A 27,691-nucleotide genomic window follows, 5' to 3' on the forward strand; every position below is an offset into this window, starting at 1 on the left:
TATTTATATGATATTATTGACTTAAAATAAATAAGAAACCCCTCCACATTCTGAAATGGATGATTAAGACATTAAAATGTCCAAGGATTACTGTAAATGCTAACTTTCCAAGCTGCACATTCCATTAAATCCTTAGTACATCAAGTCTTGATGTAGAGGGAAGAAAGTTCTTGTATCTTAGGATTTTATTTTCTTTTTTAATCTTTCAAGTGCCAACCCCTGCCCACTCCCATAGGTACCAAAGCTGTGTTTCAAGACATTTATAATTTGTAGCCATTGCTAACTGTTATGTATATCAGTACTAAAATCATCAACATTTTTTTACTCCAGCACTGTGAAAGACTCTATTAGACACAGCATGTATGGATCAGTAAAACATACCATGTTTAAGCACCGATGATTAAAAAAAAAAAATATAATTCTTGCAAATACTATTATTCATCAGCTGAATTTTGTATGTTGGTAAAACAAAAAATCATTAATAAAACACAAGGAGAAATAAAATTTACCTACCTTTCTGATAGAAGAATTTTCGATAATAATATGCACCAAGGTCTACATGTTCAACAATGTATCTTTTCACTCTGTCTAGATGTAAAATCAGATTCTCCTTGGGAACTTCCAGAACTGCTACTCCGGCATTCGTGCAATGAGAACTCAGCGTCGACTCAAACGAGGCACTTTCACATCCACTGAAGGAACCTGAATTAGATTTGGAAAGGCTGATCTTCCTCTCCCCTTCCCCACCAATCTCATTACGAAAATAAGGACAACTCATTACAAGTTCATTGCTTTTATCATCCCCCTGGTCCATATTGAGACTTCCTTTTGAATTCAGGTCTTCAGTGCTGCCCATTGGAGAATTGAAACTTGCAGAATGGGACAAGGGTCCAGAGACAAGTGATGCTACAGCAGCAGCAGATGCACCTGTGGTTGTGTTCCTTCTTTTAATAACATTATGCCTGTTGATTGCAGCTTCATTTAAATCAAATAAAATACTCTGTACATCATAATGAGCAAAACACTTCGGACAAGTCCAAGGCTTGACACTATCTTCTGACCTGTTATCTTCAAGATCTGAAGACTTCCCAAGCTCTCCTTCACCTTTGGCATTGCGCAGCTTACGAAAAATGGATGAGTCTCCTGTCTCTGATTTTGAGCGTCTCTTGAGTGGCTTCTCCCTTTCCTTAAAGAGTCTCAGGTTTTCCCTTTGAGTAATAGGTCCATCTATCACATCTAGAGAGAATCCTGAACCCTTGCTTCCACTGGCAATCAGGAGTTCACTGAGCTTAGTTGTGGCTGGGCTTCTCTGATCAGACTTTTCATCTTTATAGCCCTTCAATAAGTCAAAAAAACTTTCCCCTGAAGTTCCCTGCTTATCTATGGAAGATGTGCTGCCATACTCCCTGTGCAGAGATGGTCCAGATTTAAAAGTGGGTGAAATACATTCATCAAAACTATCCACATCAAGCTCACTTATGGTAATGTCGCTGTTGCTGCGCTGTCTTATTCTGCGAAGAGCTTTCCTTGGGGAACTGGGATAGCCATCAGGTGTAAGAAACCTGGAGTCTAGATTCTCAGATTGTCTGGTCTTGTTTTTAAGTGTGCTCTGGATGCTCTTTAACATGACAGAATCACTAGCATTCAGATTAACAGAGCTTCCCTGACTCCCAGGACTGCTTTTAGAAGACATGCTGTCAAGGCAACTTGATGTTTCAATATCCTGACTAGATCTGCTTGTTTCCTTGATGTTCTCCTTCCTTGGGGGCCAATCAGCAATCCTTGCCCTGACCCCCATTTTAGGGACTCCAGGGGTAGAAGTAACATGATGGGAACTTTCATTGCGAGGAGGTCCAACTGGCGCCATGACTGCAGATCCTAAGCTGCCATTCTGTGACCTAAAGCGCCTCATATAAAAGTCATCCGAGTGGACTTTTGAGGTGCCATCTGTTCCGACTGATACCCCAGTGGCAACAGCCCTTTCGGTCTGGGACCGCTTCAAGCTGGTCATGATCTTTCAGTATGTTCACCTTTAGTAAGTTCCAAGAGAAAACACAGTCATTTCTGCTTTTTAAATGCACAGTTCTCTTTTGGAGAATAGTCTCCAAAATATACAACGGTTGCATGAGATCTTAATCATGGACATTTAAGGACACAGTTAAATGCAGGATGTCTAGAAAATTCAGATATTCAGTAGGTTTTGATAAGCAGTAATTTCCTTTAACTTTTGCATTTTAAGAAGTAGCCATGCTCCAATACATTCAAATTGTTTTAACATCACTTGCACTCCAAAATGTCAGAGTTGTAATCCAATCACTTATGCTTCTTTTAAGCCTAGAATAGAGAAAAAGGGAGATAAAAGCATTAATCATTTAATATATAACTTTTTTCATAACTGAAACTGTCAAAGTAATTATTACACAGAATTAATATTTCTAACAAACATGCTTTTAAATCTCGTTAACCATCATCTCAAAAATGCAGAGTTGTGTTATATGGTCGTGAAGAGTTTTCTAGATATTGTTGGTTTGCCTTCTGAAAAAATACTTTTACATTTGGATTCCACACCTAAACACATTTTTTTCCTTATAAACTGGTTAGTGATAGTTTTTAGTTGGGTTAGTGGACAGTTTTACAAAGCACAAGTAGGGAGCTAATTTCCTCAGCTGAAGGACACATACAGCATACATTTCCTGTAGAAACTATAGAGGAGCCAGATCAGGACTCCAAATTTTGTTTATAAATGCTTTAAAGAATTTACCATTTACAAGTCATACATCCTTGGTTGCAATTAGATATTAACAATACCTATTCAACTCTTCCATCAATGTAAATAACTATGATACGCTAACAAAAAAAAGGAAGGAAGCTAATTAGCAAAAAGATTACAAAATGATAATGGAGAGAATGGCTGTCAATAACTTTTATTCTATGTTTTGCACAGCCTTATTTGCAGATTAGCTGGATAGTCCAGAAAGCATGGATCACCTCTGCCCAGATTTCACAACATATAAAAAGACTAAAGCTAAATATAAACACATACTTTTAAATAACTTGATATGAAAAGTTCCATTTATTTCCCTGGCTAATAAAATATTGTCTGCCACAGCTCCTGTTATAATCCAGCTTTACAAAGCCGTGGAAATGAAATGCTTTCCTATACCTCATCAGTACCAAAGTCATTACAAAGCATTTACTATACTACCCTTTGAGAAGCTAAAAAAAATAATCCACAAATACATCCTTGCTGGTAGAAGACAGAAGCATGAGATTGTCAAGATAAAATCTTGCACTGCTGTGTACATCCTTTAACACAAAAGTTAATAATTTTCAAAAGCTGAACCAATTACACAAAATGAGGCCTTTAAATATTTGCCAAATGTGTGCAGAGAGATGCTGCTGAACCAGCACCGCGTTGACAATACAGTATTGTCTACGAATCAAGACTTTCTGATGCCTCCAGGGAAACTAGTACTTTCTGCAGTCTCTTCTCACAACTATGGAGTACTTCGCTCCACACTAATTAAATATCAAGCCAGGGCACTTTCTGCCTCCAAAAGCGGCATGTTTTAACTTCACTTGCCACAGACAGCACCTCTTTGAAATAGCTGCTATTTATGTAAAGCTGAATACATAAGGAATATTTAAAATGAAAGCTGACTGCATCACACATAAGAACAGTGCAAGTGATCTAGGGTATTATTGTAATTGCACAGCCATTTACGTGTTAAAGCGCAGTTACTTTCCTTGTAATTCTGCTATAATGATACTGCTGAAACAATAGGTTTTTTCTACCTATATAATAACTTTAGAAAGGCAGTCTATCCATGCAGCTGTTGCAAAACTACTGAATTTTCAGCTGTAACTTTTTACAAATTTCAAACACTCTCCAGTCTAAGAACTGATCAAGCTGGTGAAACAACTTCGTGCACAAATCAGATCAAGGAAGGAAAAATCCAAATACTGTGCACCATCACATAACCTAACGTTCTCTCTATGCTTTTCAATGGTGCCATAGCAAATATCGTTTATGCAATAAGCTCTACAAAATGGGAACACCGCATAGCCCTTTCTAAAGAGCTATACAGGCTTGCTTTTATAGGCAGAATGGAAGGAACACAGAATGAAAACTGATAAGGATTTAGGGCAGGAAGAAGACAGGCTAAAAGGGATAGCGAAGGAAGAATCAAACGCAAAACAGGCAGAAGTACAAGTGTCCACTAGCACACGCTCCTCTTCATAGCCTGCAATGAAACCCAGGACTTCTGTCCCTCACCATTCCCCTTCCACCATCAATATCTCTGAAAGCAAAGTATACATCTCCTCCCCCTCAATGGCTGGTCCTTACAGAAACAGATAACCTACTAGTACAAGTTTCTCATTAACTTAAGGGCAGAAGTTCATGCAGCAGCTCTAAAAACTCCCAAGCTTGGTGTTAACCATATAAGCATCCAAATGCTACCAGTTCCCTCCACTCCCCAGATTTTTTTTTTCCCCTTTAAAAATTTCCATGACAACAATCCTAAATAATTAAGGAGAGAGAGAGAGAGAGATTAAAAAAATCATATGTGAAAAAAATATAACTAAGTGGTCTGTAGAACTTACTCTTGACCTGTTGTATGTATGGTACAGTCATTAGTTACATGACCACACAGTACATTTTCCAAAGGAAATACTTTCTCTGTTCCTGACTCAGAATTAAGGATGTCTCACTCTGGGGACCAGCTGTTTCATGCTTTGCAGGTTTTTGCTGCTGTCCTACTTCATCTTTTATAGCAGCTGGAATACAGGCAATAAATGATTAAGGTAATAGTTAATACCATACTCTGAGGAACTAAACTCCACCCTTGCCTGTGTCTATCTTTACATGAATCAAATTACATAAATCGAATTTTTGGGAGACTGTAACTACCTGTCTGTAGTTGTTCCCCTAGACTTTCCTGTCCTGGTGTCTAATTTGAGACCTCACAGTCTGATCTAAAAGGTTTCATTAGCTGCAATCAAAATAAAGTGAAAACATTACATTTGATAACATTAAAAACTCCTAATGCATAGGTCCTGGGTACACTGGTCATAAGATTTAATGGAAAAGGAACAATAAAGGCAATCTGTACTTTAACGTTTTCTCATATTCATTACTTGCAAAACATGATGGCATCAAAGACAGGGTGAATCACACTTGATTTAAATGACCATCTGTCCTGGTTTCGGCTGGGACAGTTAACTCTCTTCTTAGTAGCTGGTACAGTGCTGTGTTTTGGATTTAGCATGAGAATAATGTTGATAACACACTGATGTTTTAGTTGTTGCTAAGTAGCGCTTACCTTAAGCCAAAGATTTTTCAGTTTCCCATGCTCTGCCAGCAAGCAGGTGTGCAAGAAGCTGGGAGGGAGCATAGCCAGGACAGCTGACCCGAACTAACCACAGGGATATTCCATACCATGGAATGTCATGCCCAGTATATAAACGGGGGGGAGTTGGCCAGGAGGCATGGATCACGGCTCTGGTATCAGTCAGCAGGTGGTGAGCAATTGCATTGTGCGTCTTTTTTTTTTTTCTCCTTTTTTTCCCTCTTTTTTTGGTTATATTCCTTTTCATTACTATTATTATTATTATATTTCATTATTATTATTGTTAGTATTATATTTTCCTTTAGTTATTAAACTGTTCTTATCTCAACCCACAAGTTCTACTTTCTTTCCCGATTCTCCTCCCCATCCCACTGAGGGGCGGGGGGGGAGCGGCTGCATGGTGCTTGGCTGCTGACTGGGGTTAAACCACGACACCATCAGTTACCAATAACCAGATGATATTATGAACTGGAAAACCTGCAGAAAGTTAAATATTAAGTAGCAGAATTGCTAACACAAAATATGTTATTATTAAAACTAGTTACAACTGCAAGATAGGCAGTATGGTACCTACTTCTAAAGACAAGAGCAGTAACTGTGAGGAGTAACAATTCCTATTTCATTACTGTTTCAATATAGAAAAAATAATAATTCAAGGTAGAGCTATGAATATCTATGTGAACAGAATATGGTCAGGACAAACGAACATAACCAAGAAAACGTATGCTTCTCCAATTCATCTGAACTTATTGAAGAGGCCAACAAAATACTCAGATGAACGGCTACATATAAAAAGCTGTAAATGAAAACCATATGCAACAACTACAAAAAGAGGTACATGGAAATTTAGTACTGATTATATCAATTAAAAACCAGTTAAGAGAACAAGCTTGGAAAACCAATCGTCTGCTTATCAGATTATCAGATTGCATGCAATAACGAGTAAAGCAGTCCAAGGATCTGTTCAAAATGGGTCTCAAATCCTTAGGACAAAGTTTATTCATTGCTTTTTACCAGCACCAAAGGACTCTGTGTTTATTCTCAACTCAAAATGAGCTACAAACCAACCTGTTTTCATTCTTTTCCTTTCTATTTATACTTCTTTCATCACTTTGCTCCCTCCTCCAAAACTGGGGTTCCAGCTGTAGGACAAAGGACTATTCTGATCAAATTTAAAAGGTCCTTGTAGATGAATCCCAAGATAGTTTTGCAGTCCTACGTCATTGTTAAAAGGCAGGTAAGTCAAGAGATCTTGATTTCTTATTCCTCATGACTGGTTAGCCACCAGTCAAGATTTTATCCAGAGGCCTCTGGATTACAAAGAAGTAAATAGAAGCAGTTGATTAAGAAGAAATGTCTCACTCAAATCGGCTCAGAATAGTAAAAAAACCTCAACTACAGCACACTAATGAGTTTTATCTTGGATTCAGGTAGCCAAATAAGATAATTCAACATCTACTTGTTCAGATGAATGCAAAAAAGGAGATCAAGCCTGATGCATCAATTCAGAGACCTTCTATTACAGTTTCTCCTAGATTCAGTTTATGTGGGATCATGCTCTTTTTCCTTACAAAGTAGTGACTTTACCCACAACCGAGTCTTACTTGAAAAGGCTTAATAATTACTCTGTTATCTGCTGGGAACATGCTGAGACTTCAGATTGTAGGATCACAGATGCTAATGATCCTAATATCTGATGTTGACAGAGATAGATTTGGGGGAACCAAATTATTTATGATTCATCATGTTCCAGAGGAAAGACTTCATACTTCACCATCAGCCCTCATTAAAAAGTGGCATTTTATAATTAAAAATTTGGGAATGAGGGAATCGGTTTTCAAATTCTAGAAAAGTCTCACTTTTGCCAAGCCTCCATAGCACTCCCCCGCCCCACCCCAAACAATAAAATATAATAGAGGATGGTAAATGCAACATATTTCCAGGGATATTTTAAAATACTGAAAACTGCAGGATAAGGAGCTCAAAATAATATTTTTCAGCAAGTAGTTTTTAAAAATGTAAATGAAATAATCTCTATTCCACAGGGTTTACTGAAATTTAGCCAACTTAGGAAATGCAGTGCAACACACACATGTTACTGACACTAACCCTTATTAACTTTTACTGGGAAAAGGACTGGCATTGCAAAAAAATCTGAAAACTAGCAGCTCCTCTGAAACCAGAAAAATAAATTAAAACAATGAAAAATATGTTATATATGAAAAGTTATCTATTTGTGTCACAAATTCTTACCTGAATTATAACACAGATCAAATCCCAGAGGGGGAATATTCATTTATCAGCCAATTCAGTTATTGTATGTACAAAATAATGTCTAATTTCATAAAATGAATTCCTCAGAGGAGAAAAATTCAATTTAATCTTTAGAAATACTTGGCTTTATGTGGTTACCTATTATTAACTTTATCCCTTTCTTCCCAGGATTACTTTCATCATTATAATTGAAGGAAAGTTAAAAGGTTCATCTTTCAGAGGAAGTTTTTATCAACTGAAAGGCTATCTGAAGAATTGCGTTTGGTATTTTACTAGCTTATCAGTGTTATTTTTGTTACCATTAGAGGAATTGCTGGTTTTGTGTTAACTGAATTTGTGACAATTGTCAGCTCTGCATAGGATGAAAGATAGATTCCCCTAACTTTTCTTCCCCCCCCCCCCCCCCCCCCCCCCCCCCCCCCCCTTTATGTTATCTACAAAATTTGCCACTGATCTACATGTCAGCAAGTCTGTGTTTCTGCCTTTTTCTCTGAATGTTTCCTTTCTCCTTAATCCTCAGAAAACCTTTGCTCTAAGGAAACTGAGTACCACCTGTTGTCATATACACAACGATCACCTGCACTGATCTGCTGAGATTTAATAGTGCTTTTTTCTCAACTTCATTCTCTGGTGAAGTAGCTCATGCTAAAATATATGAACTTAGGCAAGGTTACATTGATTTTAAGATGTAATAGTAATTAACGTGAATTACTACCATCAGTTTATGTACTGTTGCAGTATGCCTTTCTACAGGCAAACACAAGCTTGCTCTGCCACATGATGAAACAACCGGAGGGCGTGCGGTCACTAGAGAAGGGTGCCGACATTGAGCTCATGCACTGCGACACTCAGCAGAATTTGGTCCCTCAGGTTTCGAGCCCTGCTAACCACGGTCGTAAACCATCGCTCTGCTCAGAGCTCAACCAGCTGGCCTCCCTGTGCAGAAAGCTGTGAAGTCACACTCAATAATCATACTCGCTTGCAGTCAGTGGTAAAACGTTCATGACGTAACAGGATGGTAAATGAAGCATAATAAAAGCTATCAAATTGAGATGGATATAGGAACACAGGGGATAGTAATCCCCTACCTGTGCATTTCAGCACATTTTGCTCTATTATGATCTCCCACTCATTGTTCTCCATGTAAACACTACAATTCTCAAGCTAGAATTGTGTCCTCTGTTTTCACATCAATTTTGTAACCATTAATCAAGACAAGGATATCACAATACTCAAGTGTACAAGTAACTGTTGCTGAAGCAAACCCTTTAAAACTCCTTTTAACTGAGACAGAGCGGGAGAGAGAGAAAAGGCACTGCATGTGGTCATTCCCACTTCAACACTTATGTTCCATTTTGGTACCAGTGTCACTCATTTAGTTAATTAAATGCAGAATCCCTTTCCTGGAAGCTAACTTACAGGATCTGAAAAAAGACGCTGACAAGTCTTACTGTATGCTATACTGTATTCTATTCCTGGAATGAGACTGTTAACAGCAATAGTTTGTTTTTGATAGCAGCGCTTGCTCTCTAGAAAACAACTCTAAACCAGTGCCAAAACACAAGAGCAAAATATTCTAGCTCCCAGATACCATCTCTCAAGAAAGTAAATTTTTAGCAGCTACAAAAGAGAGTTCCACTTACACCCCCCCATCCCTTTCTTTTTTTAAAGGGATGTTTCTCTTCTGTGTTTCTTTTTCAGTTTCTAGCTGTTGATATATTGCATCCCTGGGTAATGGTTCCAGAAACAAAGACTGCTCTCTCTGGTGTGTGGACTCTTGTAAAAGTTACTTATCTGCAAAGTGCCTGAGTTAATCAATGACTAACTTCTGACACTGCGAGACTCTGACCTATGAGTAGTCACAAACCAAAACCAAACACAAAAAAAAAACCAGACCAAGAAACAAACCCCAAAGGAAATGGGCTGATACTTGCTGGTATGGGTACAGCTCAGCGTAATTGTCGTACATTACAGTAAGCACCACGGATGCGCTTTCCTGAGGTTTGCATCCTTGCTCATACTTCCATAGCAGAAAGGCTCGTACGCTGCCCTCCTCCTCCTCCAGCCCAGCCACAAGTTTGTTTCCAGCATAACTTTGGTACCAATACAAAGATAGAGCTCAGCCTGTGGTCTCTGTGCTGCACCGCCAGCTACATTCCTGCTGGCCACACTTGGCACGCTAGTGCCTGTAGTCATCACCACATGTCTCATTACATCCCACAAACATCAGAGTTGAGTGAGAGACCTCAGTTTGGAAGAGGGGGAAAGAGGGTGTTTCACCTACTACCTCTAAACTTCCAGTTGCTTCTAAGTAGTCTGGATTGCAACTCAAAGCTAGCTTTTTTTGAGATTGTGTCACTAATTGGATAATAGGATTATTAAAAAATATAAACCCATCATTTTGCTAGTGTTTAAGAATTTTTCCCAACACCATTTTATTCCTTTGCTCTATCACTGCAGTTGCTTCTCCCTAAACTCATCATTTGGCAAGAGAATTGCAAGGAGCCGTTCTGCTGTCTTCATGAAAGTAATCCAGCTCCCAAACCTCCACAGAGTACCGTTCCTCCATAGGCTGATTGATCACACAGTCATGTGTTTAAGGGAGAAAGAAAAGCAGCTTTTCAGAAGTGAAAGTTAAATTTTACCTAAAATTAATAGGCTTTTATTTCCAACAACCCCCATATTAACCATCTAGAGAGCGTTTCATATTCACACACATTCCTGAACATGCTCCTGCAGCTACTGCTCCCACTTTAAAGGTACTGCTGCAGCTCTGGAGATGAGAATTAGGAGCAGGGAGTTTATTACTAGGTGCCCACATGAGGTGTTCCTGATTCCTGCATCACCATCACTCCTTCGCCTGTGCCGCGGGCCCCCTCAGGAGCCAGCCACATGCTATCTTTTCCCTCTAAGACAACTGCTGGCACTCTCGGCTATCACCCTCCACAATCCCCCCCTCTCAACCCAGGGACCCTTCTGCCATGCAGCCTGTTTGGCCACGGCCCCCAACAGAGTAGAACAAACACTGTCAGATTTGAATTTCAGACCTCAGTTTGCTCTCTCAACAAAAGCCACTCAAAAGACAGCGGAGCATCTCATCAAGCAAAAGATCATTTTTTCAAGCTTCCAAATAACTAATAGGTGTTCAGTGAATTTGCTTCCTTATCTACTGACCTGAAAATACAAAGCAGATCACTACTCGAGCCTATTACAGTTCCTGGATATTAGAAAAACCAACAGAAAGCAACTGGAAGTTACACAGATAAAATCAAGCACTATGTTTGTAAAGTGAAAAACAAGTTCAAGCTATTACTGAAATACAGTATTTTGAAAGTACACAGCTAAAAAAAGGTTCCCCCCAACCTATTTAAAAAAAAAAAAAAGGTCCACCAGTCTATCTAAATGGTATTCTTTTATGATAGCACACAAAGTTACTTTCCCCTAAAAAAGGTGTTTTGCCTTTGTGTGTAGGTATATATACTATGTATATTTTTGTATACATATATCTATATATATTTACACAAGATGTTAATGCTATCTCAAAAGCAAGTTTGAGAATACTCTAGACAGAAGTACATACATATAACATAAGCAAACATTCTAATTAATCCTCATGTCATTTAAACAATAGTTTCCACAACTACTAATGGTTTACATGCTTAATGAATCTGCATTCACTACTGTTATATGAAGAAAAGCAAACAAATTTAAACCTAACACCACTGAATTTTCATCACATGTTTCTACAGGAAATTTTGAATTACAGAACCCAATAACCTGGGACAGGCTCCACAGCAGAAATATATTAGGTATTCAGATTATTCAAACTTCGGTCAAGTAAAGACAGCATAAAAATAACGATACCCAAAATCATAGTCCAGACTATGAAGTCATACAAGGGCTACAGAGAGTAAGAGAGAGATCCTTTTAACAGTTCACATGTTCGAACAGAGAAGGAAGCACATAATCCTCAAATAATCCTTGCAAGAAGTACAGTGGCTTCTGTTTCAAGTGACTGCCACATACAGCCAAGCGTGCAACACCAAGAAAGGAAGTCAATTAAAAACCTTAAAGGAAGATACAGACTTGTAAGCAAAAACTTGGACAATATTTTGGAATTTTTTTTTTTTTTTTTAAATGATTGTGGACAACTGGAACATTCAAATTGAAATGCACTCAGCTGAACCCTCCACAGCCTTCCACTATAAATCCTTTGGGGAAAAAACCTGAAAACTCAGTAATATTCTTTTCAACAATATGCCAATTTACTTTTTTTAAATGACAAGTTTTGTATTACTATACTTTTAAGCCCTCAAAAGAATACTAGTATATCAGTGTAAAGAACTTAATTTAAAAGTGTAGAATAAAAAACCAAAAGAAAACCCCTTTAATAATAAAAGTAGGTAAAAAGAAAGGGTTTAAAGAAAAAAGTTGTAACTGTGTTCTTATTTAGATACTGATCTTAGAAGATAAAACCAAAAATTAGTAAGCAACAGATTTTATATGAAAGCAAGAATAACTTCCAGCAACTCTTCACTTTCTCATGTTTTCCATTCTTTTAATTTTTCTCTTAGACCATCAGTTTCACACTTTGCCTGCAATTATTTAACTCACAAACATGAAATCCCACTTACAAGCCAGACTCTAGTGTCCTTTCAGTGGAACACTGAAACAGGCTTCAAAATTAGTTATGTATTAATTTGCAAAGGATTCTAAGTCACTACCACTAGCAAACATCTAGACCAGTATTTTACTGATGTTGATGGATTACTGTATGCTGAATTTCTCCAATATACTCCACTCCAAAGGGGGAAACCGAACACTGGGTGCAGTCTTCTTTCTGGAGCCACGTTTTGTGTTTTCTGAAGTCTACTTTATGCATACATGCAAATAAAAACTATAACCAGATGAAATAACATTTTTCTTCAGACAATTAAATTGTTCACATAGAAGGCATGGCAACCGATTCAGTAAGTCACTACATATTCTTTGAGCGGTGCTTATGGCAAGCCCTCTCAGTCCTCCGATACAATGGATATTCCTAAACTAAAAAGGTTGTGATTTTTGTCCAAGGAATACATTTATTTACTGTGTTTGGTTTCATTCAGAGCTAAGCATGGGGATCATCCCACAGACCAAAAAGGAAAACCATCTCAGGTTACAATTTGACACATATGCTGTGTATATCCAAACTTATGAGGCACCATAAATCCACCAGAAAAAAAAAGCTTTTAGGCTTCTAACTCTTATATAACATAAGCAGGCGTGACATCAGAGATCCCTGGGGATAATTCATTTTGCTATTTTTGAGAAAACACATATAAAGAGCTTTTTGTCCGTTGACAACCACATGTATTAGACATTTATTTTCCAACATACCATCTTTATGGCTATAAAGGAATAAACAGCTCAACCTCCATGTAGGACTCTATATAGCTTTTCTTGTTAATTTTCCTATAGATTCTTCCAACATCCTTTAAAATTAAGACTAAAAGACACACTGTTTTAAGCAAGCATTCACCAATTTTTTGGGTATGAAAATCTATCAGAAAAATACGGATGGGATCTGTAAACAACTGAAATGAATTTCTGAGCACTAGGCATCTGGTGATCAAGATGAGTGTGTTGCACCCGTTAATGATATTACCTTAGTAACTGAAAGAGACATCTGAAGCTTTCAATGTGAAATGCAAAAGACTGATGGATAAACCAGTAAACAGCTCTAAAAACCTAGCTGGGAACAGAGTACAACTACACAAGCCTTGTACTTTGCTAAATGAATGAATATTCCAGTGGCACTCTCCTTTTGCATATGGGAATGTACACAAGAACACAAAACAAAAGCCAGAGAGGTTGTACATAAATTATTATTCTATATGTAAAATGTTTCAAGTCCTAATAAGGGTCAATAAAACAATGTGGAAAGAGAAAAAAAAAAATACCTGCCAAAATATGCAGTTACTCAGCAGAAATCTGCATGCTGCATGATTGCAACATTTATGGTTTAGAAAATAATAAAGCTAGATATAAATATTTTGGTTGATTCATTTCTTGTGAGCACTGCGCTATGAGTGGGTGTTCAGGTTGGATTTCAGAAGACTTAAACAGAGGGAGAACTCTTCACATGCAGAAAATTGAGAAAGGGTTTTTCATTATTTAGAAATTCTCTCCTGTGTAGGTATCTCAGGAGTGACCAAGAGGTAGATGACACCCTTTGGTTTGATGACGTAGGTACGTTATGTTCTATAGTTCTAACATACACTATATAATAAAAGCAACTGAAAACATCCAAATAGGCAGTACTTAGATAGCTGTATGAGTCACCCACTGAAGGCACGGAGTTATCTCCAGTAACTACAAAGGGAAAAGAATACGTAGCTGGCAATATACATCAATTCTTAAGGAGTGATTGTGAAAATATGTGCACAACCCATTGTGTGAAGCGACCTACACCAAACTGCAATACCAGGGAGAAGCAACATAAGCAATTCCGGTCACGAATCCAGACAGTGAAACTGGCAAAGCAGGACAGAAACTGAAAAGAGCAAGCAAGGTGGCACTGACACCTAAAAAACACACTTTGCAATTTAAATAAGAATCAGTCTATTACAAGCACACATATGCCAGCAGTACTGGCACTTCATCCAGACATCTTTAAACATAAGAGGCAAATTTAGGTGGATGGTTGGATGTTGCTAGTTATCTCAAAGCGTAAGTAAACTTGTGTGTGTCTGACCTGCCCACCTGTCCATGCAGGTACGCCTCAGGTTTCACAGATGTCTTTTACCAACTACCCTTCAAGCCCAAGACCAGTGAATTTATTCTTTAGAAGATTTACTGTCATTTCTGTAAATTGGGCTACAATATCTGGCAGAAACAAGAAAAATAAAACTACCTCTTTCTAACTGAATCCCAAACATAGTCCAGAGTGTTTACTTGAGGTTTTTGCATTAAAAACTAAGGAAGTACGATGCAAAAGCCTTTCCATCTCACATGACTTTTTTTTTTCCAGCCATGGTCAGTAAAAGGAAATATCTGCATCTGCTCCTGGTTTACATGCATGCAAAACATTTTATAAAATGAAAACAGATTTGAAATCATTTAGATTCCAATACTAAACCTTCAAAAGCAAATTACCTACAGAAAGTACATGTGTGGGTGTATTCCTGTTTCACTGCATCAACAGCCTTAATCAGCCTTGCATACTATTTCTGATTATGGTTCATTATATAAAATGACGTTGGTAACAGTTCAGCAAGAATGTTTCTTAACCCTTTCTGAAAAAGAGAAATACCATTCTTGCACCAGTTTTCACCCTTGAGCTGTGCATGTGGGGGGCGACTTTCCCCAGCCATGCACGACAATAGCCAACTTCAAACCACAGGAATCGGCTTGAACCACCCATCAGTATAAAGGCTGAGGCTCATTCCTGTGCCAAGTATGGTGACACCTGCAGAATCCTCCTCAGCTCCGCTTGCCACTGCAACCCCCAGGTCCTTGCAGAGCCTCTACAGAAAGCAGACTTTGAAGGCTAATGCACCTCCCTGCTCACACAGACTTGAAATGATTCCCACTGCACCAGCTGGAGCCACATCTCCTGTTCACAAGCTGAAGGCCCTGCTAGGATTTCTCAGGAGTTTTTAGTAACACAAACAGTACTTTGGAGCCAAATGTGCCTTCTTCAATTCGCAGGGCTGCATTTTCTTAAGCATTAACACTTTCTTTTTTGCTTTTTATATACTCTTCTATTACTTTGAAACAGGAATTTTATCGATATCACATATTATCTGTTAGGCAGATCAATATCTGAAAACTACTTGAAAACATCAGCAATTGTGAAGCATCGCAAATAATTTCTTGGTAAGATTTCTGATCAGAAAAGGATTGTACCTCCGCTCCACATTCTGCTTGTTACACTTCAAGATAAATTAGGTCTTGATTTCACCCTGTAAACACTAAATGATTTTATACCTCCTTCCATTAAGGAAACTTTGCTCCGTGATACCATCCATCACTGTTGAAAGCAACTCATCTTTCTGTACTGGAACACAGCTTTTTCTGGGGACAACCTTTAAGAAAAATGCTTGTCTTTTATGACAATTTCAGTAGCCGATTCAGTAACCAGTGTGATGTTAGCACTGCTAAGTCTTTGTCATAAAGCAAAATTTCCCCTTGGTTACAATAGCAGCAGTGTAGGGGCTATTTTGACAAGCATCCTTCACCAAAACCTACCCCCAAAATGGGGGGTTTGAACACAGGCAAACGTAGTAATGTCACACTTAAATAGTGCTTTGTGAGTGCACAGAGACAGCAACACCACCAGCAGATTTCTAAAATTCAGATTCCACATACTTTTAAGAACTCTGTTGTGTCACTGTTATTTCACTAGTAAGCCACAGAGTGTCAAGCCACAGCCTTTGAATCTGAGCAGAAACATGAGAGGTGTCTCTTGCGAGATGAGACCGAACAAAGCCCTTCGCTGCCAGCAGGGGCAATTTCTGAACTTCCACAGGCCTGTTGAGAAGGGAGATTTCCAATAGACAACGAACCCAAGCAGATGGGGAAACTAGAGCTCCCAAAACATAATTTATCCTCTCGCTGAAGGAAATCCTCTTCAATACCTACATAAGTTTAAGTCTCTATGATTTTTACACAAAGATGCCAGCGTAACTAAGCTGACTTATGTGCATGTATGTGTTTGGGGGAGGTTTGGTGGAGGAAGGGGCGGGGAGGGGAATCAGACCCCATCAGCTCAATTTGGGTTGTAACCTTCACTAAACCTCCTCTAACCCTCAAGCCTACCATGAGCACAGCAATGAGATTACAGCAGACAAATCTATTTGGAGCAGGTCACACGCAGCAAAAAGCTGTTACACCTAAAAACATTGTATGGCTAGTTCTGCAGATACTTTTTTCTTTTTTCTACTTTGTCCTTCATCCTAACCATCCAGTCATCATTTACCAAATTCAGTGAGCCAAAAAATTGGTTTTTGAGTAGTGAGAGAGGGCTCAAAATAAAAACACAGTTTTAAAACTGCTTGGTGACCATGGATTCCTATGATCACAGAAGTGCTTCAAAATACTAACTTTTATAATGAAAATATTTGTTTTTCTTCAAAGTAAAGCTTTTAGATAAATTTCTGCTCACCTGTACTTTAATACAGACTTGCCAGAAGTTCCACTGAGAATGAGCAATCACTATAGCTACAAATTTCAAACATATAAACTGTGAGGAATGAATAAATAATCTCTCTCTGAAATTAAACACATGAAATTTCTGATACTCTTGAGTAGTTTATCACCTCAGAAGAGGGAGTAAAGTTGAATCTTTTTTTTCTTAATACAATGAAAAAATACAATGACTGGAAGGCAGAAATTCTGCAGTGGAGCAAAACAGATTTTTGAGTCTTTAGACTTCTTCACATACATAATTAAGTGTCTGTTCTTTGTAAACTGTTGCTGTAAAAATAATCACCAGAGAATTTTTACAGCCAGACAAGATGTTTCCAATTCATTTTAATCTTTAATAAAAGAGGCAACAACTGCTCAGGGCAACTCACACTATTGTATTTGGTTCATAGGCCAAAAGTTGAAAGTCATCCTTTCTCACCAGCTAACAGGAGTGACAAGTAGTTTAAGAATTCATAGCCCTGAGACAATTCGACTGTTTACATATAGTTCATACTCCTTTATACTGCAAAGATAAGATGCATCAAGAAAGCAACTGAAAATATTACTGCTTCAGAATGTAACATAACATAGGGCAAGATTTCTCACAAGACATTCATATTGCCCAGGATGTTCTTGACTGGTGAAAAATTGTTGGAAGTCTCCTATGTGATCGTTAAACTAAACATAAGAAAAATAAATACAATAATTCATTTCACCAAAATTAGTACATCAAAACAGAATGATGTAATGGGGCAAGAAGTCCTGCCTTGCAGATCTATTACAATTCTTTCAAGGAATCATCCAGTATGAGACACATTTGCTTCATATGTGACTGACTTCCTAAATCCTCTAATAAGATAACTTGCTAAACACTGTGAAAGAAAAAAGGACCATTAGAAGATGAAAGGGGAAGTCCTCATGAATGACTGTCCTGGTTTCGGCTGGGACAGAGTTAACTTTCTTTTTGGTAGCTGGTACAGTGCTGTGTTTTGGATTTAGTGTGAGAATAGTGTTGATAACACTCTGATGTTTTAGTTGTTGCTAAGTAGCGCTTATCTTAAGCCAAGGACTTTTCAGTTTCCCATGCTCTGCCAGCAAGCAGGTGTGCAAGAAGCTGGGAGGGAGCATAGCCGGGGCAGCTGACTTGAACTAGCCAAAGGGGTATTCCATACCATGGAACGTCATGCCCAGTATATAAACAGGGGGGAGCTGCCCGGAAGGGGCGGATCGCGGTTCGGGAACTAACTGAGCATCGGTCAGCGGGTGGTGAGCAATTGCATTGTGCATCACTGGTTTTTTTCCTTCCCCCCCCCCCCCCTTCTTTTGTTGCATTCCTTTTCATTACTATTATTATTATATTTCATTATTACTATTGTTAGTATTATATTTTACTTTAGTTATTAAACTGTTCTTATCTCAACCCACGAGTTTTACTTTTTTTTTTCCTTTGCTTTCCTCCTCCTCACCCCACTGGGAGGGGGAGGGGGAAGCGGCTGCGTGGTGCTGAGTTGCTGACTGGGGTTAAACCACGACAGCCTTTTTTGGCGCCCAACGTGGGGCACGAAGGGTTGAGATAACGACAGATCTGATCAGAGTGTGTTAAAACAAACTTGTTATAAGTATTCATTGTATTGGTTTGATAGTTACTGGTTACAATGTGGGTTCGTTTGCTCTCAAAGTTGGTGTTGTGGTTCTTGAAATTGCGTTATGTAATGCCCTACTTGCAGTATATGCTCCCTGTTGTGCTGTTTATCATCTGCGGGAACCGGGCTAGAGTTATCACGTTGTTGTTGCTTGTAACACTGGTTTATGATATGATAGAAGTGCAAGCCGTGAAACTAATCGGGTGTTTGTACTCGGCATTGTTGTCACCTCTGTACTTCGGGAGCTGCCTATGGGAGACTATTAATAATTGTACCTTTTACCTTTTCTCATCTGGGAACCAATCTGTGGAGGAGAGATCTCCGTACTTCGGGTGCTATCTCCTAGAGAATATTAATAACTGCACTTTCTACCTTTTCTCCTCGGGGAGCCAACCTATTGGGGAGACATCTTCCCACATCTTCCTTTTCTTTGCCAGGTTAATTGCAATAGCATTGAAGGAGTTTGTAAATTTTGAATATCCTTGGGATGTTGAACTTAGTATGGTCGTACTGCTAGGAATCAGCCTGTTCCTGAATGTGATTCAGATCTTGCCTAGGGTTAAACAACTATTTAAAAATACCACCCAGAGATCAGCTCCCATGACTGCAGCTACTCCAACTCTGGTGACAGGCACTACGGCTACTCAAACTCTGGCGACAGCTACTGCAGCTACTCTAATCCCTATGACAAGCGCTGTGGCTACTCAAACCCCAGCAACAGGCACTGTGGCAACTCAAACCTTGGCGATGGATGATGCAGCTGAACTAGAGGATCAACCGGTGCCAATATCAATCGCCCCTATACAGAAGAGGAAATATACAAAAAAATCAGCTCGCTTAGCGAAGGATGAAGGTGAAGCAGGGCCATCACGAGAACAGGAGGAAGAGGCAGAACCGGAGATAATCACCCGGTCACTATCCCCGAGTGAGCTGCGAGATATGCGAAAAGACTTCAGCCGTCATCCAGGCGAGCACATTATCACCTGGCTGCTTCGATGCTGGGATAATGGGGCAAGTAGCTTGGAATTAGAGGGTAAGGAAGCCAAGCAATTGGGATCCCTTTCTAGGGAAGGGGGCATTGACAAGGCGATTGGGAAAAAGCCACAAGCCCTCAGCCTCTGGAGGCGACTTCTATCGGGCGTGAGGGAAAGGTATCCCTTCAAGGAAGATGTTGTATGTCAGCCAGGCAAGTGGACCACCATGGAGAAAGGTATCCAGTACCTGAGGGAATTAGCCGTGCGGGAGATGGTTTATTATGACCCAGACGATGGGCAGTTACCCACAGATCCAGATGAAGTCCAATGTTCACGACCCATGTGGCGGAAGTTTGTACGAAGTACACCATCATCGTATGCCAGTGCATTGGCAGTAGTGGACTGGAAAGATGAGGAGGGACCAACAGTAGATGAATTGGCTCGCCGACTTCGGCAATACGAAGAAAGTCTCTCTTCCTCCCTCGTCGCGGCTGTGGAGAAACTGCCAGACACGCTAGCCGAGAAATGGTCCCAAGAGTTCCAGCGATTTGAGGATAAGTTTGGCCGCCCACCTGTACGGACCAATACCTCAGCTATTAGGAGAAGGTATTCTTCTGGGCAAGAGAGAAGAGAGAGAAGGTATATACCACGGGGTACCCTGTGGTTTTACCTGCTTGACCACGGAGAGGATATGAGAAAGTGGGATGGAAAACCTACCTCAGTCCTAGATGCACGGGTACGGGAATTGCGAGGAAAAACAACTACAAATGAGGGTTTTTCCAGGAAAATGGTTGCTTCAGCCTCCAGTGAGCACTGCGAGCGGTGTGGCCGACAAAGTGGAAGGGCTGATCTTACTCCTGATTCTATGAAAAGGAATTCTAATCCATTTTTACAAGTGAGTGGAGAATCCTATGACCAGGACTAGAGGGGCCCTGCCTCCAGCCAGGCGGAGGAGAGGGACAACCGGGTTTACTGGACTGTGTGGATTCGATGGCCTGGCACATCAGATCCACAGGAGTATAAAGCTCTAGTAGACACCGGTGCACAGTGTACTTTAATGCCATCAAGCTATAAAGGGGTAGAAGCTATTTGTATTTCTGGGGTGACAGGGGGATCTCAACAGTTAACTGTATTGGAGGCTGAAATAAGCCTAACTGGGAATGAGTGGCAGCAATACCCCATTGTGACTGGTCCGGAGGCTCCATGCATTCTTGGCATAGACTATCTCAGGAGGGGGTATTTCAAGGACCCGAAAGGGTACCGGTGGGCCTTTGGTATAGCTGCCTTGGAGACAGAGGGAATTGAACAGTTGTCCACCTTGCCCGGACTCTCTGAGGACCCTTCGGTTGTGGGGTTGCTGAGGGTCGAAGAACAACAGGTGCCAATTGCTACCACAAGGGTCCACCGGCGGCAATATCGCACCAACCGAGACTCCCTGATTCCCATCCATACGCTGATTCGTCAACTGGAGAGCCAAGGAGTAATCAGCAGGACTCGCTCACCCTTTAACAGCCCCATTTGGCCAGTGCGAAAGTCTAATGGAGAATGGAGACTAACAGTGGACTATCGTGGCCTGAATGAAGTCACACCACCGCTGAGTGCTGCTGTGCCAGACATGCTAGAACTTCAATATGAACTGGAGTCAAAAGCAGCCAAGTGGTACGCCACAATTGATATTGCCAATGCATTTTTCTCAATCCCTTTGGCAGCAGAGTGCCGGCCACAGTTTGCTTTCACTTGGAGGGGCGTCCAGTACACCTGGAATCGACTGCCCCAGGGGTGGAAACACAGCCCCACCATTTGCCATGGACTAATCCAAAATGCACTGGAAAAAGATGGAGCTCAAAGTCATGGACTGAATGAACTCAACACACATTTGATAGAGATGGCCCATAGATTGCGGGAATGATATCTATACGTATATATTAAAAGACAGGAAAGGTGATGGTGATTAATTGGAAATGTATTGGAAAGTGTGGGATCTGGGCATAACGTAAATGGTATAGAATAAGGGGTGGATATTGTCCTGGTTTCGGCTGGGACAGAGTTAACTTTCTTTTTAGTAGCTGGTACAGTGCTGTGTTTTGGATTTAGTGTGAGAATAGTGTTGATAACACTCTGATGTTTTAGTTGTTGCTAAGTAGCGCTTATCTTAAGCCAAGGACTTTTCAGTTTCCCATGCTCTGCCAGCAAGCAGGTGTGCAAGGAGCTGGGAGGGAGCAGAGCCGGGGCAGCTGACTTGAACTAGCCAAAGGGGTATTCCATACCATGGAACGTCATGCCCAGTATATAAACAGGGGGGAGCTGCCCGGAAGGGGCGGATCGCGGTTCGGGAACTAACTGAGCATTGGTCAGCGGGTGGTGAGCAATTGCATTGTGCATCACTGGTTTCCCCCCCCCCCCCCCCTTCTTTTGTTGCATTCCTTTTCATTACTATTATTATTATATTTCATTATTACTATTGTTAGTATTATATTTTACTTTAGTTATTAAACTGTTCTTATCTCAACCCACGAGTTTTACTTTTTTTTTTCCTTTGCTTTCCTCCTCCTCACCCCACTGGGAGGGGGAGGGGGAAGCGGCTGCGTGGTGCTGAGTTGCTGACTGGGGTTAAACCACGACAATGACTAAATGAATAAGGACAGAATATAAGGGAAAGGACTTTCACATGATCTCTTCCACAGAGGAGAGAGGTTACCAACACTGGGGAACATGCAGTTCAACACTGTTGTATATAATCTGGAAAAGATAGTAAGACACTTGAGCTGGTAACAAAAGATTCAACAGTGAAGAGATTCAACAACAGCCGGAATGCAAAGAGTTGCAGAGGTATCTCTTGACAATGACTGAATTGCATATATCACTTATTGCTTTTTCAATGTTGATAAATACACAGAGGAGAAAGAGACATTCCCTAACTATACATATGGAATGGCAAGTCCTAATCAACTTTTTGTGACTTAAGAAAACATTTGCAGATATTGCAGGCAGATCTCTGAAAACCTTAGTTCAATGCTCCTGGGCACCAAAATGCAAAAGGAACCTTAGAAATTCTGAAAGGAAAGGGGCAGGGGGGAAGTTATGTGCCACAAAGGCATGGTGTGTCTACCAAAATATTACAAGCAGTTCTGTTACCCTAGAAACACAAGTTTTCTATAAAGCAACCAACAAGTACGCATAATTCAACTATGAATCTTATAACCATGACTTATGGATGCCAAAATTTAGAGGAAGAAGTGCTCAGGGAAATTCATATATGAAAAATCTCATTGAGGGCTTCAAGTGCAAATAGTTCAACATGCAGCTGAGGAATTTTCTCAGTCAGACTTCTAGAAACTAGGAAAACATAACATGAGATGTATAACTATTTGCTTGCTCCCACCTTTCTCTTCCATACAAAGAGATATAGCAGTTGTCTGATTCAGAACAGCTATTTTTATGTGCTTACCAAAGATTTATTAAACTATCTAGTTTTATTAATATGAGAGACTAGCTTAAAGGAATAGATGCTATTTATATTACCATCTCAGATGAAAAGCAGTAGTAAAGCCCTTAAAGACTGTTACACTTGCATTCGCTATAAGTTTGAATTAAAAACTTGGCTATTACTTATGTGTTGCAAATTTCTCTCCCAAAATCAACATGCTATTCTACTGAAATGGCTTAAAAAAAAAAAAAAGGGTCATCAGGTCTGAGCAGCCAATAAACTGAGGAGTAAAAAAAAAAACCACAAAAAACCCCAAGGTAAGGAGTGTATCACGAAAGGATGCCAAAAGCAGGTTTGGGGAGGTATAGACTAATGCAGCTTCTGGAAACTAAATTACTTTCAGAACTAAGTTGACTTCAAAATACTCATTTAAGACCTATTGCTCAGATGTCACCTATTCACAAGACTGTCTATCAAATCACAAAAAATAAGCATTTTCATGTTTTGGCAATTTGCAAATGTATGCAATCACAGTAAGAGGACTATATCTAACATGGTATTTTAAAAGCTAGTTTGAGGACTTTTCCTGTCACAGCAACTGCTCTAACAAAAAGCTCTTTTCCTGAAAACCTTGTCTGTCTTTACCCTATTGAATCTAAAACATGAGCATCTAAGTCAGGTCTTCTCTGAATTGCCCCCTAAAGGAGACTTTGGCTCTCTCCTCGCTGATTACAGATGACGTCTACAAAACCACACTCACTAGGCTAACATTAGCTAGTGTGAGTGGCACCCTCCACCCACAGCTCCCAAACAGAAAACCTTTTGGCAAAGCAATGTGAGGTAACAGGAAGATGTAAATCAAAAACAGAAGAGTGGAAAGGTACAAGGTTATTTTAACAGTCTGAGAGGATCTGATAATAAAATAAACAGAGAACAAAAAGGAGGTGCCTGGGGAAGACAGAAACATAATAGCTTTTTTCCTTAATGTTATTTATCCCATCCGTTCATACATCACAGCTAATAGCGAAGCTACTACAAAGCTTTTTTTCCAAAACAGAAAGGAAAGCTTTGATTTCAATGTGAAAAGTACATTATATACCAAGCTAAATCATCAACAGTACCTATCTTAAATTGAAAAATCTGCATATGCTAGGAGATGTTAGAGCTGTGCACTGCTACTATGCCACAGTACTATATAACTGATTTTTTTTTTTAAAATCAGTTTGTGATGTTGACACATTATAAATGAACTGTGCAAACAATGCACTGGGAACAGACTGATACTGCCATTTTTCAAATGACATTGTTTTAGAATTGATATCATAACTTCCCACTCTTACAAAGTCATTGCATCAACCCCCACTAACTCTATTTTACTGAACTTCAAGCCAAGAAGTCATCAGTTCCAAGTATGGCATGAGAAAATATTTTAGTTGTAAGTGTGCAATGTGAACAAAGGAAGAAAGTGCAGTGAGAGAAAAAAAGCAGAACATAAGCTGGATGAAAGTCACATGGAAAGAAACTGGGATGCCGCAGTAGTGCTAATACATGTGAAAGTCAACAGATCTCCTTCCACTGCTCCTGCAAATGATCACTGATGGATTACAGCATCTGGGAATCATGGAAGAATATCTCCTTGAATATATGTAATAATCTCAGTTACATGATGCTAAAATTTTCCAGTTCATTACATTTTATAGACTGAATATGATGATTACTGCTCCTGTGAAAATTAAGTTTTATTGAGCTTGGTTACATCTGAAATCTTTGAAAACTATTCATGTTCCTAGTACAGATAAAAAAAAAAATTTCTGAGGAATGTAAGAATATTTTAATTCTTCAGTTCTTACTTAACACTGTGTTTTAATCTAAATTACATATCCTAAGTAAACTAAGGCAATCTTATCTGATTAAAGAATTTGTAGAAGGGATGAAATTAACTTCAAAAAAGAATGTTTAAAGTACAACAATTCAAAAGTTTCATTTATTTCCATTGTTTGGACACTATTTTTGTTTTGATACACTTTCTGCTGCAGTACATTAACCTGCAGCACTAGTGATACCTGAAGATTCCAACTCACATCCACAATAACGCATCCATCCCTACCTCACGTGTGCTCAAATGAGTGGTCAGAGCTCCCTCAAGATATATTCACAGAAGAAAACAAAAGCATCAAGAACACAGACCAGAGACCTAAAATTGAACTTTACAAAGATGGAAGGCAACCTACAGTGCAGAGATCAAGTAAAAGTTTGAGAAACAGAAACAATGATGAGAACTAATTGTGAAGGAGCGTGAGTATATCCAGAAAGATTAGCTTCCAGTTTTCAAATCTAGCATGAAAAGTTCCTAAACAGAAAAATATTTAAAATATTAATAAATAAGAAAAGTATTTCTTAACTGAAATAGTTATGTATTAGCACAGCAGCTAAAAATTATGTACTTAAAATACCATAAAAATACACCTTTATCATCATTTCTATACAGGAATTCCCATATAGACAGGCCAAAAAAATTACACCCGCATTTGTGAGAAACAATCAGTGGATAACGAATTACTATGTTGTTGAGTTGCTAGTAATATACAGTGGCGTAACAATCCAGTGAGTAGTCTGAACAGATGTTGACTGATAATGAGAAGAAGTGGCAGCAGTAAAATGCTATATTTCTAGGGTATTGATCCTAACAAATATTATTTTAGATCAACAGCCTAACTTCCAGCAGAGAGGCTGTATTAGCACATAATTCCTGCAGCTAATGATCAATAGTTAATCAGCAGAGGAGAAAATGAGCAGAGAGAAGCCTTTGGTGCATACAGAGAATTACCAGATATCTTGAAATACTTGCGCAAAATGAAACATGTTGGCAACGAGTGGGGGAGCAAACAGCGCTTTAGTAAAAACCACAGTATTTTTATGCATGAACTGGTAATGTAAATAATTTATTATTACCCGTATCACTATTCAAACCAGAACGTAAGCAGACACTACAGTACTACAATATTTTGCAGTTAAAATCAGTTCACATACAGTGGAAACTCTTGAAAAGACTCCTCTGCACTCTTAGAAGCTTTGAGGAATTGTTTAAGTCTTTTTCAAACACTCCCATGCTGTCAGGTAAAAGGGTTATGACTGCACAACTGAGGGACACTACAAAAATGCAGAGTTCCTACAAGTGGCTTTAAAAGCTTTGATTTGGGTAAGAGGAGGAAAAGATACAAAGATTCTTTTTTTTCCTTCTGGTTATACTCATAACTGCGTTATGACTTGGTGATCCTTTTAAGCAATCTCATTTATCACACACTGCCAACAACTAGGAATGTCTTTTTTTGAGAGCAGATCGTCATGACAAGCATCGAGGAACTAACAGGTTAAGAAGTCCAAATCAAACTTCAGGCTCATAAGCACTTGGCTTTAAAAAAGTGGACTGATTTGGTTTTAACCCATACTCACTCTATTCTTCTGCAGAAAAAAGCCTTATTGGTAGAACTTGAATTAATAAAATTCATCCTTTAACTTGTTAAACCTTTAAAATATAAATGTGGAGTTGGATGAAGATGACAGGTCTTCTACTGTTAAAAAAAATGTTTTAAGGTTTTTTTTTTTTTTAGCATAACAAAGGTGACTTTTAAGTCAAATAATTACTCGAAATAACCACTTCATACACAACCAAACCAAGCAGTACGCTGGGGCTGTGCCATAGAAGAAGTGCAATAAAAAGGTATTAAGTTCTTTAAGCAAATGGAAACAAACAAACAAACAAACCCTTTCATCACTAAGGATCTCCCGTTATCCACAGGCTACATTTTTGGCCAGAGAACACACTACTATGGTATGCAGCATGCTATGCATTGCTTCTCTGATCAAGTCATTAGCCAAAATAAAAATAGACTACTTAGCAGTATGGATTTCTCTTGAAGATAGGGGTCCCTTCCATATCTTTTTACTTTATAAATAGGAAGAAAGTAAGGCATAGTCAACCATTAATGCAAGACTGAGAAAAATCTAGTCTGAAATTATTCACAAGTTCATCTTCCATCTAAGAAAAAAACCATGCAGGTATATTCAATTTAATTACATACATTTATTTCCAATAGTCTTCCCATTACCTCAAACCCACAGTGTTATTTCCTTTTTCTCCAAAATCAAGGGCCAAAGTTGATTTCTATATCCATAAAATATTTTATGGATTCAGTTGTAACCCTCAGTAGAAAAAGCAAAACAATCAAGCTCTGGAAATGCAATTGGCATATACAAGTGTGTATGCAGCATTAATAAATCAAGAACACTATGGGGTTTCTTGTGAAATAGAGACAGAAACTTTAGTCAGTGGCTCTGATGACCTGCAACAGCAACTGGTTTTCTCTCCATGCTCCTTCCTAAGGATGCACACTGGAATGTATCAAAGCTTTTCAGAATAGACAAGATAACGACTCTGATTCACTTACCACATCTAAAAACAAAATAGAAACATGACAACCGTGTATTTGAAAGATGGAGCAATGAGTTGCAAATGTAACCTCCTCCTCTATTACTTCCAAATTATGAGATTAATTTTTTTATTCTACTAAATAAAGTACTGGCATACACTAGAAATGAAAACAGAAAACACTGGTTTGTCCAGTAACCTCTTACTAAACCATCTAAAGAAACCTCAAGAATCAGGTATGTCTTGCACTGTGAAATTGGGTATTTTGATATATTGCAACAGATAAACAAACATTGTCAATATTAATATCTCTGCCTGATTACTCACACTATTTGACAAACCTGACAAGGTTCACAACCAATCTGTAACCTGTTTCAGAAAAAAAAATCCCAATGAAATTTACATTTTCAACCTTAATGTGT

At 39.0% G+C, this 27,691-nt stretch overlaps 1 protein-coding gene across 5 annotated transcripts in view; it reads right to left on the minus strand.

Annotated features, from left to right (window-relative positions):
- SIPA1L1 (signal induced proliferation associated 1 like 1) overlaps positions 1-27,691 on the minus strand; it is a 228,730-nt gene that overhangs the window by 76,227 nt on the left and 124,812 nt on the right. For all 5 annotated transcript variants that reach the window (XM_050897053.1, XM_050897056.1, XM_050897054.1 and 2 more), the window contains one exon: positions 514-2,334. In XM_050897053.1, coding sequence (XP_050753010.1) covers positions 514-2,011 — 1,498 coding nt within the window. In that variant the 5' untranslated portion in view covers positions 2,012-2,334. The remainder of the gene's footprint in view (positions 1-513; positions 2,335-27,691) is intronic.

This window comes from Gymnogyps californianus, chromosome 5 (assembly GCF_018139145.2).
Source record: "Gymnogyps californianus isolate 813 chromosome 5, ASM1813914v2, whole genome shotgun sequence".
Taxonomy (NCBI): domain Eukaryota; kingdom Metazoa; phylum Chordata; class Aves; order Accipitriformes; family Cathartidae; genus Gymnogyps; species Gymnogyps californianus.